Below are 16,221 nucleotides of genomic sequence, written 5' to 3'. Positions count from 1 at the left end.
GACGTTTGTATGAGAGAGCGTATAGGGAAGGGTGTACGCTCTTAGGGCAGCAGCATGTTGATGTTAGAGACTACAAGGCAGATCGCGACAGAATAGACAAGGAGGAGGATGACGAAGTAGTTCAATATCTACTTCTTTGAATTATGCATTGAGACACTTTATCCATGCCTCTACAGTAATCCTGATTTGCACTAAACAGGATTATCACTATATCTGCTTTACTACGCCTTCTCTTTCCCTTTTCCATATGCATCTACAACAGGCGCTTCAGGCACATCTACCCCCTCGATCTTCCACTTCATGCCTGGATATGAATCACTAAGGACGCTGATACTCACCTTCTTGCCTTGTGCTTCAGGGGGCAATGAGACCTTAGTCGAAGCTTGTAACCTGGACTGTGCACCACCAGGCGCACTTGAGCCGCGTCCACCACGTCCACGGCCACTGTTCTTATTTGGATCAGGCCAGTTGACGCGCTTCAGGGCGATAATCTCATCCGTACTAGAGTACGATACAATGGCGAAGAAGCCCTCCGTCTGCGGCTTTGGGTAGCGTGGAGCAAAGATGCGTATGCCGCCTTGTTGCATTTTGGCCGGGTTCTGGCGTGAGATTCTAAAGTCCAAGGCAAGTGCGTTGACATTGCCTAGATCAAGCTTCAGTACTGGCAGACGTGATACCGGCTCGATGAAACGCTTGATGCCAGTGTGTGCGACGCCAGCAAACTTGGCTGCACGTTCGAGCACGGCGGGCGATGCAGTGGTAGTCTCGATGAGATCCTTTGGACTGGCCTTAGGATGCTCGAGACGTTTCTTCTCGCTGTCAACTTCTACGCCTGGGAAGATTGATAATGGCCCATCAGTTGGCCAGCGCGCTGACTTGATAGCCTGAAGGATTGCGATCATTGTCTCACACGAGGAGAGGTAGCCCAGTTCAGTGAGTACATCAATCGAGGCCTGTACAATACGGATACTCTGATCCAACACACTGTTCAGATCGCCGACATAATCAGAAATTGGTAAGTCGATGCGCGAGAAGTGGGCTTGTAGAAGCAAAAAGGATTTGACATGCGGATCCCACAAGGGTAGACCAAAGTCATCTGCCGGGATGGGAAGGGCCTTTGAAAGCTCGGCGTTGATGAGGTCTTCGTTGTGGCGAACAGGCAGCTCATCGTATTCGGTGGCGTGAGAGATCCATGCCAGAGCATCCGCGAAGGTTGCGTTGCGCTTGACATTCTTTACAAGGTAGCGGATCGTTTTGTGGCTGAGGTAGTAGTAGCTCATAATCTTGCCGAGTGGTGTTGGATCAACTTCGCCCGTTGGCTCAACGATAGCGCAAGAAGACTCGTCCAGTTCGCTGAGGGAAGTCTCCACTAGCTCAACCATGTAGTCATTTGCCAGCGACTGTGCAGCAATTGTGTTGTGCTCTTCTGCAGAGATCTCTAGGCCGTAGAAGGACGGGTTCTTATGCAGACGACGGAAGAAGAACGTCCAAGTCAGGTAATCTAGCGCGTCTTGTTTCGTAGCAATGGTACCAGCAGAGATTTCGGCGCCCAAATGGTTGTCCAGCACCTTGTGCAGTGATGATTCGACGGGAAATCCAGTATGCAAGAAATGCTTGTAGAACTCTTTCTTTGCGTCTTGCGTAAAGATACGCGCGATGCCTGAATCATCGAATTGAGGACGTCCAGCACGACCCAACATCTGCAGCACATCTGTGAGATCCATATCTTTGTACCCTTCCGTTTTTGCGTCAAAGAATTGTGTACCCTTGACGACGACAAGATGAGCTGGCAGGTTCACGCCCCATGCAAGCGTACTGGTAGCGACTAGGATTTGAATCTTGTTGTTCGCGAAGAGCTCTTCTGAGAGTGATCGATCAGTCTCGACAAGACCGGCGTGATGCAAGCCTATACCAAAGCTTAGTGCCTCGCGCAGCGAGTCATCCTTTACCCAGTCGAGATTGAGTGCTAAATCGTCTTCCGACATACGTAGGAAGCGCCTTGGGTTGTCTTCCATGCCGCAAAAGTTGATCAGATCACGAGCCGTTAGACGTGTCTGTCGGCGCGAGGCTACGAAAACGATGACTGGCTTTTCCGGTGAATGAGCTTTGATGGCAAGGAAGGTAGGCCGGTTCATTGATTGCATGAGAGGACAAAAGCCACGCTGCTCCGGGAAGCCATCGATAAAGATTTCCAGCGGTACTGGACGCACAGAGTGGCGGAAGTTAAACAAGCCCTCTTTGACACCAAGCCAGTTTCCGAGATCAGAAGCATTGGCGCAAGCAGTTGACATGCCAAGTAGTCGGATGGAACCGTCCTTCTTCTGTGATGCGATATAGTTCATACGAGAGACAATGATCTCCAGAATTGGGCCACGGTCACCGCCCAGTAGGTGGATTTCGTCGATGATGACCAGGCTGACTTGACGAACGTATCCACGAGTCTGCCAGCTACGACTGATACCGTCCCATTTCTCAGGCGTCGTAATGATAATATCGGCATCCCGAATTGTGCGTGTGTCCGGAGTGTTGTCACCAGTCAACTCAACAAGCTTGAGGCCCATTGGCCCAGCTAGACGCTTGCCCCAATCCTGAACTCGCTCGCGAACAAGTGCTTTCATAGGGGCGATGTATACGACCTTCGAGCCGGGTTTCTCACGAAACGCCCACCACATTGCGAGCTCCGCAGCAACGGTCTTGCCACTACCTGTCGGTGATCCAAGCAAGACATTGGCAGGTGTGTGGTAAAGGCAATGGAAGATCTGCGATTGCATAGGGTTGAAGTACTGGAAGCGCTGCGCGTAGACTTCCTCCAACAGTGGGTTCTTCAAAGCAGCGATCGGCAAAGGCTGAAGATTCAACAGGTCGGTATAGACACTCTCTGTGTCCGGCCGAATGAGATGTTGGAAGGATATGGGGTGGACAGTCTCGGCGCCTAACCATCGATCAGATAAGGCGCGAACGTATACTTGCGTAGGCAAAGGATCAGAAAGTGGGATCGTGAAGTTCAGTTCGTGATCATCGTAGAGCTTTCGGCGCGACAGGATGAAAAACTCGTGATGGTAAATCTCAGATGTTTCCGAGTTCTCGACCCAGATCCAGAATGATTCGGAAGTACCATGGTGACGATCGTTCCAGACAAAGTCGGGCGTGAGGAACAGCTGGATGCGGAGCACATCTCTGTTGAGCGGAGCGATCTCAGATTCAATGCTCAAGGTCGGGAAGTTGTTCATGAGCTTTGAGATGACGCCACCCATCTTCTTGTTATGTACCAGGTCTCCGATCTCGGTTGCATCCATTTCGCGCAGGGTTTGTATCGACGGATATTTGTGATCGAGCGCGCGCAAGACTGGCTGCGGCAAATCATATTGATGCAGTGGGTGCTGGAAAGACCAGCATCGATGTTCGATAGATTGGCAAAGACTTAGCAGTACCTGACACTGGTAACCCCAGCGCCTATTAAGCGCAATCATGAATAGCGCACGCGCGATACGTGCTGCATTCTGGGTCACATAGTTCGTGTCTGAAACCAGGGTGAAATCTTCCAGTCGTGCTCGCGAGATGTGAGCTTGGAGAAGATAGTTTGTCTTTCCATGCGAAGTAGCATACCCATCCTTAACTTGTGTGATGACATGCCCTTCTTCTTTGAGTGCCGAAAGCTCCTTCTCCTCGGATTCGCGTGATTGTACCTGGTCGAACTCGCCACTCATGCTGACCATAGCCAGAGCATCCGCGTCTGTGCTACGAGGTCGCATCATTGTGTTGAAGATTTCTATACTTGATTGCTGGACGTAGTACTGGCTCGCAATACGCCCGACATCTTTCGCTCGCAGATCTTCTGTGGTCTCGTTGAAGATGATCATTTGACTTCTCTGCAAGATTCGTGCGGCATCGATGATAAGCTTGCGACGTCTCCCGACAAGCTGTGGGTCGTCGCGTATCTCATTCCATTCAATGCCATACATCAGCGGGCTCTTCTGCATCCGTACAAAGAGGTAAGAGTAACCGAGCCAAGTCACAGCTTCAGAGACCGTAGTCACTGTACCAAGCGATATCTCGGCATTGAGATTGTCTATGAGCTTTGCGGAAAACCTGGATTCGATAGGCTGTTGCTCAGTTACGGCGCGCATGTAGTGATCCAGCCTGTCGTGTGTCGTACAAATGAAGCCAATACCCGTATCCTGGAATTGGGGTCGACCGGCACGACCAAAAATTTGCAGAACATCCAAGATGCCCAAGTCGGTAAACTTACCTTCTTGTGCATTGTAAACTTGGGTGCCCTTGATGAGGACGGCTGCCGCGGGTAAATTGACACCCCAAGCCAATGTCGCTGTACAGCAGAGCACTCTTAGAACGCCCTCAGCGAAAAGGCGCTCGATCAGGTTTCTGTCAGAACGAGGCATTCCGGCATGGTGAGTACCCATGCCCTTTCCAAGTAGCTCGCGTAATTCTCGGCCCTTTGACTGCTTCATATCGCGTACAGCATTTTCATAACGAGGATGGTCCTGCGGATCGAATAGATCGGTACACTGTTCTTCCATAGCCATGTCGTATAATCGCCTAGCTGTTTTGACGGTGTCTTTCCTCGAATGCACAAAGACCATGATCTGGTGGCCCCGTTTGAGCATTTCGACGACCTTGTCATAGGCCACTCTCTCCACGTTCTCACGTGACTTCGCAGTGCCTGGCTTGCCCTTGGCGCCGATGAAGTGCTGCTCCAAAGGTACAGGACGGAATGAAGCGTCAAAGTAGAACAGACCGGCCATCTTGTTGACTCGGAGAAAGTCGGCTACGTCGACATAGTTGGGCAAGGTCGCTGAGAGACCGACAATCCGGATGAGTGATTGTGTACTCTCCACTTGTCGCTGAGTACGCGCTACCAAGCTTTCCAATACAGCGCCGCGCTCGTCGTGAAGCATGTGAACCTCATCGATAATGAGCAGACGTACTTTCTGTACCAGCTCAGTGTCTCCAGTGCTTTTTCGCGTTACCACGTCCCACTTTTCTGGCGTAGTAACTATAATCTGGGTGTCCAAAATTTCGGCTTTGGTAAGGTGCATATCACCAGTCAGTTCGCGAGCCTTGATACCCAACCACGCTAGGCGCTTTCCAAGCTTGTCTGTGACTTCAGCAGCGAGCGCTTTCATGGGCGCGACATAGATGATCTTGAAGTCTTCCATCATGACTGTAAAGTCCGTCGCCTCAGGCTCGTCGATGGGGTTCGGCACAACATTCTTGGCTACGGTATTAAGAATGGTGAGCATGGCGGCATCTGTTTTACCAGCACCGGTAGGTGCGCAGATCAGCATGTTCTCACTGGTTTTGTAAGCGACTGGGTAGACCAGACTCTGCATGCGATTGAGGGATTTGTAGCCTTTGAAGGTACGCTGACAGAGGCCGTCCAATTCCTGGATCTCGAGAAGCCTTCGGCCGACGCCGACAGTACCTACCGGGACTGCGGGGATTTCATATTCTTCATACAGGTTGTTGTCGCGATGCTCAGTATCCGGAGGTAGCGCGTACTTCTTGCCATAAGCCGAGAGCTTGTTGCCGGCTTCGTGAGTCCGATAAACGTGGGGATACTGGGGCCCTGTTCGGTCCATAGAAGGTGCCAACGCGGCGGTCTTGTGCTCCCAATCCGCCCGGCGCAACGCTTCTTCGCGTTCGGCTCGGGTCTGTAAACGGCCCATGGCACCATTGCTTTGAGCGGGAGTAGGGTTATGCAAGGATCGCATGATGTCCTTGCGATGGAATATGAGCTCGGCCACAAGGTCCAACTCCCCGTAGCCAACAATGTCTGCGAGCATCATCTGTAGTTCTTCGTCTATTCATAGTCAGTATGCTGCAGATATCGAGTATTGGCATAAAGCCTCACCATTGCTGTCACTTGACAGGATCGCGGTGATCTGCTCCTTCAACGCTCCAGAATCTAGACCGGAACCATTTTGGGCTACTGAAGAGCATTTTTCGGCGAGCCATTGCTGGCTGTAAGCCTCGCCACCAACTTGGCCATCGGGAAATTGGTCGAGGTGATCACTGCTGAACTCTTCTTCATACTCGTCGCTGATGATGTCCCAGATATCTTCGCCGCTGACAGTTCCAGAGAAGTCATCATCATCGAAATCGAGGTCGTCTCCGTAGGCTGGCGCCTTCTCCGTATCGGCAGGGAGATTGAGTTCGGCGATGGCTTTGCGCATGGCGTCGAGCTGCTCGAGCCATTGCGCCTGGGCATCCTCGACAGCGGGCGACATTATTACGGCTTGTCTGAACGTTGGCGGTCGATGTGATTCAGGTGCGCTCGTTGGAGCGCTCTTCACGATGGAAAGCGTGATTGCCTCTGCGTCAGGCTTGGCAGAATCGATGATGGGTGAGTGTCCTGGATTCGGCTGGACCTGCCCCGCCCCCGCGCATTAGCGGCATGACATAATCAGGAGCGCGCTCGCTGGCGGTACCGACGCATGATGCGCTACCACGGGCCTGTCGCAGGCACCTCTTTCGAGACCGGATAGTCGCAAGACCCATACCTACTGCCTTCACTTTGGTCTCTCACTCTACACTTACAACTACCTACACCCTTTATATCAAATCGCCAACATGAAGGTCGTCTATATCGGCGTAAGTACTCTCTCACCGCCTTCATGACGCCGCCACAGGTCGCTGACACGCATCGCATGCAGGTTTGGAAGAATGAGACGAAACCCACGGTGGAGCTGACGTGCGAGCGCGAGCTCAGCTCTTACGGCCGATTCACACGAGGAAGCATCAGCGAGTTCGTACGTGACGACAACGTTCCAGGCCAAGCAGATCGCCTGGGACGATAACAGGGTGGGAAAGACAGTCGAGCTGATAGGGTACCTAGATGTCGTTCTTCGCGGGACAGGTTGCCGAACGGACAAAGCCTGGGCAAAGACAAGATGTGGAGGAGAAAGGTATGCCATCTGATATGTGCAACCTCTGCTCGCCTAACAGCACGCGCAGACTACATCTTCCACGCATACGGACGCTCCGAAGGCGTTTGCGGCATCATCATCACCGATTTCGAATACCCTAAGCTCGTCGCACATCAGCTACTCTCCAAAGTCCTCGACGAATTCGTATCCAAATACCCCAAGTCCGCATACTCGTCCGCCACGAAGGACAGCCCGAACATGTCGTTCCCTGAGCTGAAGGATTACATTCAAAAGTACCAGGACCCACAGCAGGCGGACAGCATCATGAAGATTCAGAAGGAGCTAGACGAGACCAAGATTGTCCTGCACAAGACCATCGAGAGTGTTCTAGAGCGAGGCGAGAAGATTGACAACCTGGTGCAGAAGAGTGACGGATTGAGCGCACAGAGTAAGATGTTCTATACACAGGTATGTTAGAGCTATATGCGGAACAATCCTGCCATTTACTAATTCATATACCAGGCCAAGAAGCAAAACTCGTGCTGCATCGTCATGTAAATTAACGGGTTCGCTTTGCTGGCTGATTCATCTCTCTTCGGGCGTTTATACCTGGTTTCCGTACTTGATACATACAATCCCGCATACTCTTTACAAGTCATGTGGAGAACAAATTTTGCACATCCCAATATCACTCTCTGCTGTTGAAACTCAGCCTTGATCTTCAGACACCTAGTCAAGCCGGCAATCTGGACTTCCAAAGGCTTCCTCCGATGTTGCGTGACTGGATTTATGTTCTTAGCCCGCAATCTCAACATCCACGTCGGTCTCTTCGTGTTCTAAATCCATAGGATCAGAAAGTTCGGACTCGTCGTCAGAATCCGAGTCAGACTCAGACGCGAGAGAGTCTTGGTCGAAAAAGTCTTCAACGTCTTCTCCTTCAAGTGGTTGGGCATCAGCGCTCGACTGGCCCTGCTCTGTTTCCAAATCTTCCTCTCTGATATCACCAATCAGTCGCGCATGGGTCTCCAGGCTGGTTCCTACAAGTGTTTCGACCCTGTCCCAGTTGTTGAAGTCGTTGTCGCATGCATCATCGAAGGATGAGTCATTCCAGACAACGAAGATGTCGGTTGTGTTAAGCAAGGAATCGATCCAGGGCTGCTTCCAGTCATCCTCCATCTTGCCGAGCCATTCTTCGATACCCTTGATGAGGTTGTCCTTTGACACGTCATCGGTGACTTCGCGATAGACAACAGTCGGTTGGGAAGGATCTTGTTGGGAAGGGTCTTTATCGCAAAGCAGTGTGCGACACTGTCGTACATTGTACTCCCAGCTGCTCATGAACGAGGTTTCGGCCCATCCTTCATCGTCAGGACAACGATACTGGGAATTTGCATCATAGGCTATGCACTTTCTGGCAAAGAAGGCACTTGAGCGATGACGGGTATCCTCTGGTGTGTCTGGGGAATACGAAAGGCGCTTCTTCTTGCTCTTAGATGCTGGAGTTCGTAAAGCACTGTCATCGGCGTTTGCTAAGCGTGCAGGAAATTGAACACCCTTCGCGTATACATCCACTGCTGTTCTAGCGCTGTAGGGATGCACGACCTCAACGTCCGCAGCAGGATGCGCAGCCTCCCAGGCAGCTTCCAAACGCGCGATGTCCTCCAAGCTATCAACATCGTTGATCAAGTCGGTCTTTCGCTTATAGTACGCTCGCTTGCTACTGTGGAAGCCCTCCACTGTCGAGCCGGGACGCAAGAGGCGCCATGGGCCACCAGAGTCCAGCCACTTGTCCCAGAGCTCGCCAAGCAGTTTGAGATGAATCTGCAATGCGCACATTGAACACCATGCGATATCCTCATGCTCCTCGCCTTCTTCCTCGTCCCCATTCTCCTGTTGCCGTTGAGCATCTGGACGTGGATCTCCGGGGTGTAGCGGGTGTCCACATCGCTCCGCCAGTGCGTATCCCGCGAATCTTGGATCTGGCGACTTTTTCTCCGCTTCTGGAGTCCCATCGAGCTTTTCGCATTGTCTGGCGCGCCACTCTACGAAATCCATGTACTCAAATGCGGTGGGCAGGAGGATGTCGTCATCGTCTTCGATGGCGATATCAAAGGCGGACTGGCGCCAGCGTTTGTAGAGTTCGATCTCGTACGGCAATAAGAGCGCGGAGGCTTTGGGTTCGACCTTTTGTAGCGATGTCGCCATGAGCCTGTGGGGTCGCGCGACTGAGGTAGATGTGCGCTTGATGGCCGAAAAGTGACGAAGTTGAAAAGCGAATCCTGGTATTCGAGCTTCCGAGCAGTGCAGTTGCGACGATGTCTTTTCCGGCGCTTGGTAGTGTTGTTGTTATATTCCAAAAGCTTGGGGACAGGTGTGCTAAGGTCAGGTGCAAGGTCCATGGGTTCTTGATCCGCTTCTACTGTGGGACTTTTCTTCGATTGAAGTCACATTCACTTCGACTTTCGTCACTGCTCTTACAACTACGTCTATTCCAATACATAACTCCACTACCCGCAGGTATGAAGATTCTGCGAGAACTATTAAAGGACTGTACAATTGAAGGATGGATATAACGTTCTCATGGAATTCTCTTCACGTCGACTAAACAACCACAGGAAACCGCTATGAATGACGAAGCAAAGCATTACCACTGCATCTCGTACGACCTGTATGCCTGCAAGTAGGCGATGCACTTAACATGCAAATAGGGCATGATGAGACAACAGGGCGAAGAAAGATGTGCGATAAAGATTGCGCGCGAAGCAACGGTCAAAGAGTTCCAGGGCTGAGCGGTGCACAAAAGCCAACTGTGTTTGAGCCGCTACACGAGCACAATCCTCTTCATTTGATTGAAATCCTCCAAAAACTCTTTTGTATCAGGATGATCGACACCACAACGCTTCTCAGTGCCGACATGAGCGTGCGCGTACAACGGCAGAGCATCCTTGTATCGCTTTTGTTTCTTGAAGACGTCTGCAAGTGTATGAACGGCAACAAGCGTCTCGACATCATCTGCCCCTAGGAGCTTCTCGCTCTCTGTGACCAGGCGACGGGAGACTGTTTCTGCTTCTTCAAGTTGACCCTGTCGAAGGAGCGTCTCAGCGAGGCTGTTCATGCTCTGCAACGCTTCTTGTCGTGCCTTTTCATCGAGGTCGGTATAGATTCCAACAACACCACACCATTGCGCTACAGCTTCATCAAGCTTGCCTTGCTTGACGAGCGCTTCGCACAAAAAGTTGACACTCGTGATCGTTTCGTAGTGTTCGGGGCCCAGCTTGTCCGATCGAAACCGCACAACTTGACGATGTATCTTCTCAGCCTCAGCTGTTTTGCCTTGCATGCTGAGTAGAACACCTAAGGCGCGCAGACCATGACAGGTATCGTTGGTTCCTTTGCCGTATTCTTCTTCTTGTATGCCGTGAACTCTTCGATGAAGCGCCGTTGCCTGTTCGTAACGCCCGTTGTTGATGTACACGAGCGCAAGCCTGGCCATGAGTGACTGAGTTTCTGTGCTGGTGGGTCCGTAAACCCGCTCGTATCCCTCAATGGTGCGCATGTGAAAGGCCTCTCCTTCCTCATACTTCTTCTGCATGTTCAATCGAGACCCCAAATTGTTCGCACTGTCTAGGGTATCTAGATGGTCGGGACCCAGGGAAGCTAGTCTTCCGCTATACGCTTTTCGAAACATCTCCTCTGCTTCGTTGTGTCGCTTGAAAATGCTGAGCACAAGGCCCAGCTGATGGAAACCGCGAAGGACGTCTTCTCCATGCGGTCCTTGGACTTCTTCGAGTGCCGCTAGTGCCTTACGACCCAAATCTTCCGCTGCCGTGTAGTCTCCCATAATGTAAGCAAATCGTGACACCATCTGGATGAGCGGTCCCCACATCAGAAGCTCTGTCTTGCTGTCTGGGCGATATCTGGCGGCTTGCTGAGCATGTGGGAAAAGATACTGGCAGATCTTCCAATTTTCATGTTCAGGATTTGGGAAGCGGTCTCTGATGATGGTGATATATCTCTGTGTCCAGGCTCGCAGCTGTCTGTTGAGGTCCAGCCACCTTCTGGTAGTGTATTGCACTAGCCGATGCATGTTAAAATGGCATCCATCCAAGTTCGTTTTGATGAGTGCAAAATTCGTAAGGACTTTCCAGTCCTCGTCAAAGGAAGAGGCATTGAATGTTATAGTGCCCGTTGCCTTTTTCTCAGCCGCACGCCTGCGCCGTATGAGATGCGACCGCCGTCGTCTGATTCGCTTCCACCAACTGAGGTGGGGCTGAAGTGGGGTGGCTGCGGCTATGACTTCCTCGCCGTATTGACCGGTGAGAAGCGTCTCCGGAATGCCCTGTCGATCGAACAAACACATCAGCGAAAGAAGCCTTGCAGCTGAAGGGTGTGTCCGGCTAACATACTGGAATGACAGGTGCCAAGTTTTGACGATCGAATTTGTCCTCCGTGCGTTGCGACTCGTTTCGTGAGCACTTGTCTCCAATAATTGCGCCGTCTCCTCACTTGGTTCGCGGATCTTCTCGGTCGCTTTCGACACCGTAAGCCTTGGATAGTTCATGCTGATGTTTGTCGCGATTTGAGATATGGCTAATGGCATAAAGTCGACCGTCTTAACCAGTTCGGCAGCTTCGGCCTCAGTATGGATGACCTTGCTACTGAGCTTTCTCTTGAGTAGTGTGATTGCCTCATTCTCGTTCATCTCTTCTACGTCAATGTGGTAGGCACAATTCCCGGTAACCATTTGTGCTGCCTCGGCATTCCTCGACGTAACGAGAACGGATCCTCTAGCCGAAGTGACTATAAAATCGCGGATTTCCGGCATGACTGAAACGTCGTCCATACTCATACTGGATGCGGCTTTCGGTGTGGTTGCAGTAAGAAGGTCAACGGAGTCAACGTTGTCCAATATCATCGTCCACGGTCCATTGGACTCATCTCGGAGCCAATCTCGGACCATGCCAAAGATGTCTGCCGCCTTTTCGTCCCAACCTGGAAGACCGACCGCCTTCGCTATTTTGCGAAAATCTTGAGCGACAGCATTTGGCGTATCGAACGTTACCCAAAATACCCAAGTATCTGGCGAGGCTTGTCGTATGCGATAACTGTACTCAATAGCTATCCGAGACTTACTGTAACAAGGGTAAGTAAGCGAGCAGTGTTAGAGTCCCATTTCGCGGGCTGATCATCAGCCGCGACAATCGGAGCACGTACCCAGCGCCGCCAATGCCTATCAAAGCCAACCTTGAGCCAGGTTGACACCGTATCATGACATCGCTGATCACATCACGCTCTACGAAGTCTGCTTCTCGTTCGAATGGGCATGTACTCATTGGTTTCGGTGGCAGTTTCTTATCTACGACGCAGACATTAGCCAAGTTTTCGCGATGAAGCTCGAAAGTATTACAGACATACTCTCCAGATGTTGTGTCGCACTCGAAAGCCCATAATGCATTGCCTCCATGTATCTTCGTATGACTTTGTCCAGTTCCTTCACGTCGCCGTCGTATCTCACACTCGCGACGGATTTCCATCCTCGCGTAGTCCCTCTATCACCCGGTTTGAACAAGACCTTATCGATGATCATCTCCAAGTTTCTGATCTGATTGAAGCATTCTTCTATTGCTGGCTTCATTGCCCTCCTCGCGTCATCTGTCATGTCTTCGATCTTTGAGTTGGTAGTTCTCAGTGCAAGAACGAATATCGGTAGCCGTGTGCTGACATGTTTGAAAGCGTCCGGAAGACTGTCCCCTTTCTTGCGATATTCGTTGAGACGCTCAATCACCCTAACGCTGATGTCGACAACCTGGATTATGCTGGCAGCGACTCCAACAGCTGCGAGTTCCGCCATGGCGTTGCGGGTAAGACGGGAAGACTAACTGAAGACAAAGATTCTAAGCAAGGAGCACCCAACGACGAGAAATTCATCGCGGGGTCTGCGAACAGGCAGGACTCGATTTATGCAGGCGTGCGGCGCAGCAAGGCTGTGACGACTTGTGATGCATTGACATGGGTTACTGCAAAAGTCATTCGCCGAAGGCGCGTACAGCAGAAGCGCCACGAAACGTGTGCGATGCGAGGCAAGAGCCGAATTCGAAGTGAGCATGCCGGAATCTGAGACTGAATTGATCTTTGCATTCGAGAGTCAGAATGTTGTGATAGTCGTGCTACAGTGCTCATGGGGCAGGATTGATCCCTTGGAGAAGTGCGAAGCGTGTTGGGCTGGAAGGCGCCTGCCCAGGTGCCAGGCGCGGCCCCGGGGGCGCGCGCGTCCAGCCCTGGAGGGGTCCAGGTACAGCGCTAACCCAAAACACGATGGATGCGAGGTGGGGCAACATCTCACCAGTTGACGCGTACAACCTTGCCCCATCACCAACGACGTTCGCAGCACTACCAAACTACTGCCACGGTCGAAGAAGTCAACCAGTTGAAACGACGTGAGAGAGAACATCCTAAAGGATCTGTATCGGAATAGCAAGCTGAGTAATACCTAGGTAGAGCTACTATCCTACCGTCTATTGCTGCAACGGCAGCTGACCAACGCCGAACCTGGGTACTGACTCTATACCTCATTAAGTAAATAAGCAAATTGGATATCTCGACATTGAAACATTCAGACCGATTACAACCCCCTCGATTTACCAACACCTTCGTACCGGAAACCCAGAGCTTCGAGAGGCACAGGATCGACGACGTTACGTCCATCAAAGACGTACATTGGACGGCGCATGACCTGCGAAACGCGCTTCCATGATATCTCTTTGCGCATTGTATCCACATCACCGTTGTGTACTGAGTCGCCGCGAACGTGCCCGCTTCTCGTAGGCTGCTTGTTGCTGAACTCGTCCCACTCCGTCAATATGACCACGGCGTCGGCGTCGGTACACGCGTCGTAAGTCGAGGAGCAGACTGTGAGTCTGCCTTTGATGCTCTGTGGACTCGGGTTACTGCTCTCGATATCGTGCAGTATTTGCGATTCCTTGACTTGTGGGTCGTAGATCCTGACGTTGGCACCTTCAGCGAGTAGGTTGTTGACGACTGTGATAGCTGCTGACTCGCGAGTGTCTCCTGTGTCCTTCTTGTATGCAAAGCCAAGGATAGCAAGCGTCTTGTTCGAAAGCGAATTGTACAAGCATCGCACTATGCGGCGGGTAAATCGGTCCTTCTGGTACTCGTTTATGTCGACTACTGATCGCCAGTAAGCGGCGACCTCAAACAGGTTCAGGGACTCTGCGATGTATGCAAGGGACAAGATGTCTTTGCGGAAGCAGGAGCCACCAAAGCCGACCGACGCCTTGAGCATTCGAGACCCAATGCGCTTGTCCAATCCAACGGCATAGGACACCTCATCGATGTCGGCGCCTACTGCCTCACACATGGCACCCAGTGCATTGACACTGCTGATCCGCTGAGCGAGCAGTGCATTTGCAGCTAGCTTGGCCAGTTCGGAGCTAAACAAGTTGATCGTGATGATGCGATCTGGGCTGACCCAAGCTGAGTAGATCTGAGAAAGAGCTCGTGCAGCCGCCAACCCATGGGGAGTCTTGAGAGAGCCGATGAGAACGCGATCAGGGTTCGAGAGATTTTGGATAGCGGTTCCTTCGGCCAAGAACTCAGGGTTTGATAGGATCTCAAACTCGACGCCAGGTCTACTCGTTGCTCTCAGAACATCTCGCAGCGTATCTGCCGCCCGGCATGGCACAGTACTCTTCTCCACGATGATCTTGTTGTCTGTAGCAACAGCACCAATCTTCCGCACAGCAGACTCCAAATAGGAGAGTTCACTTGCATGTCCGGCACCCTGACCCAATGTCTTGGTGGGGGTATTGACGCTCAAGAGGATGAGTTCGGCTTCGGCAATGCCGCGGTCAACATCTGTTGAGAAAAAGAGGTTTGGCGTTCGCTTGTTGGGGATGCCGTCGCGGGCTGGCTTAACCACATCCATAAGGCCGGGTTCGTAGATGGGGAGTTCTTCAGATTGCCATGCAGCAATGCGCTTGCTGTCATAATCGACCACCGTCACCTGGATGTCGGGATTGGCGTTCGCCATGACTGCCGAAGTCGGTCCTCCCACATATCCTGCACCGATACAACATATCTTGGTTATGCGTCCGAACAATTTGGACTCGTGGGTGGAGCGGTATGAGGGCGCTGGGGTCGGCGCATCTTGCCGTGTGTGACTAGACATGACGAGTGTGTGAAGGTTTGCAAAAACGAGTGTACAATAGAATGCCGGGTAATCGAGCGGGACAAGGACAAGGAACTCTCTGTGGAAGTGAGCCGGATACCTATAGGTACACAAGAGTATCGAGATGTTGGATGAAGTATTCACCAGCCATAGCTACGGACCGAGCGGCCGAAGATCCTCATGGTCGCCTGGACGGCTATCGGCATCTTCTATTATCGTTTACACGATCTCATTTTGGCAACTACTGGTGCCGAGGATGGGCCTGAACGTATCGGACGGTTAGGAAACGCTTGGTTGGGTGACATGATGGTGATGAGCGCTAGCGTGACGGAAGTACCGGGGGCGCCACAAGGATCAACTGATGGGGTGCCTGCCAAGTCAACCGGGGCCTTTTTAGTAACGTCGCATGTAATCTTTGTGATGTAATCCTTAGCACGAGTACTCCACCACTCGGCGAGGCTTGACATCGATTTCGCATTTTGGCCACTATGGCTATGCGCGTAGCTTTTCAGTTAGTTCCGTCGCAGGACTCCAAGCTCCGCCGCGAGTTACGCAGTTTTTCGCTCCGCCCCAGAGAACGCGCAGAGGAGCCAAGTGCCACAGGACACTAACTCATATGGACTGTTCCTATTCTGCTAATATCGGAACCCGGCAACGCATGATCACAGCGGATGAAGCCACTGTGCCTAGACTATGGCTTAGTTGGACTTCATGGCGCAGTCAATGGTCAGCACAGTTTCAGCGGGCCAGCGCACACGTGCAGCCACTACACCTTATTCGCCCTTGCTTGAGATGCAGTGTTAACTCCGGTCCCCGACCGCCACACCTTACCCGGATCTATCGTGTGACACGGCACACACCGTTCTCAGCGGGTCCTGGGCAAACAGGCATGCGAAGGAGCTAAGGTGTCGGCCAACCGCAGCATTATCCGGTCGTGGTTGAGGATTAGACGCGAAGAGACTTTGTTGACCCTAGCCACAGTGACGCTATAATCTCTTTCAACTAATACTTGTCGGATCAGATACCGGTTCAGCCACCTGAATTTGAACACCCCTTAGACTGTCAAAACGCCTCCTTGCGAGGTAGCACGCGACTCCTTCCTCACGTCGACCGAAAAAGACGACAACATCATGGAGAAATTCGAAA

The 16,221-nt window shown here is 51.9% G+C and overlaps 5 protein-coding genes across 5 annotated transcripts; 1 reads left to right on the top strand and 4 right to left on the bottom strand.

Annotated features, from left to right (window-relative positions):
- Window positions 1-221: 221 nt before the first annotated feature.
- On the bottom strand, window positions 222-6,248 carry J4E88_001152 (uncharacterized protein; the record flags this gene model as incomplete). Its single annotated transcript, XM_049394824.1, has 2 exons — window positions 222-5,821; window positions 5,873-6,248. 2 exons carry the CDS (start codon window positions 6,246-6,248, stop codon window positions 222-224), a joined length of 5,976 nt encoding a protein of 1,991 aa, XP_049258688.1.
- A 343-nt stretch (window positions 6,249-6,591) lies between these two features.
- J4E88_001151 (uncharacterized protein) lies at window positions 6,592-7,445 on the top strand (the record flags this gene model as incomplete). The annotated part of the gene is made up of 5 exons (XM_049394823.1): window positions 6,592-6,612; window positions 6,675-6,770; window positions 6,857-6,926; window positions 6,976-7,355; window positions 7,410-7,445. 5 exons carry the CDS (start codon window positions 6,592-6,594, stop codon window positions 7,443-7,445), a joined length of 603 nt encoding a protein of 200 aa, XP_049258687.1.
- A 237-nt stretch (window positions 7,446-7,682) lies between these two features.
- On the bottom strand, window positions 7,683-9,092 carry J4E88_001150 (uncharacterized protein; the record flags this gene model as incomplete). Its single annotated transcript, XM_049394822.1, has 1 exon — window positions 7,683-9,092. One exon carries the CDS (start codon window positions 9,090-9,092, stop codon window positions 7,683-7,685), a length of 1,410 nt encoding a protein of 469 aa, XP_049258686.1.
- Window positions 9,093-9,708: 616 nt separating this feature from the next.
- On the bottom strand, window positions 9,709-12,738 carry J4E88_001149 (uncharacterized protein; the record flags this gene model as incomplete). The annotated part of the gene is made up of 4 exons (XM_049394821.1): window positions 9,709-10,804; window positions 11,294-12,019; window positions 12,102-12,243; window positions 12,303-12,738. 4 exons carry the CDS (start codon window positions 12,736-12,738, stop codon window positions 9,709-9,711), a joined length of 2,400 nt encoding a protein of 799 aa, XP_049258685.1.
- Window positions 12,739-13,509: 771 nt separating this feature from the next.
- Window positions 13,510-15,075, bottom strand: J4E88_001148 (uncharacterized protein; the record flags this gene model as incomplete). Its single annotated transcript, XM_049394820.1, has 1 exon — window positions 13,510-15,075. One exon carries the CDS (start codon window positions 15,073-15,075, stop codon window positions 13,510-13,512), a length of 1,566 nt encoding a protein of 521 aa, XP_049258684.1.
- Window positions 15,076-16,221: the final 1,146 nt, after the last annotated feature.

Source organism: Alternaria novae-zelandiae (assembly GCF_023758075.1).
Source record: "Alternaria novae-zelandiae strain BMP 2774 chromosome Unknown scaffold_2, whole genome shotgun sequence".
NCBI classification, from domain to species: domain Eukaryota; kingdom Fungi; phylum Ascomycota; class Dothideomycetes; order Pleosporales; family Pleosporaceae; genus Alternaria; species Alternaria novae-zelandiae.
Note: the sequence above shows the minus strand (reverse complement) of the source record. Positions and strands in the feature narration are given on the sequence as shown.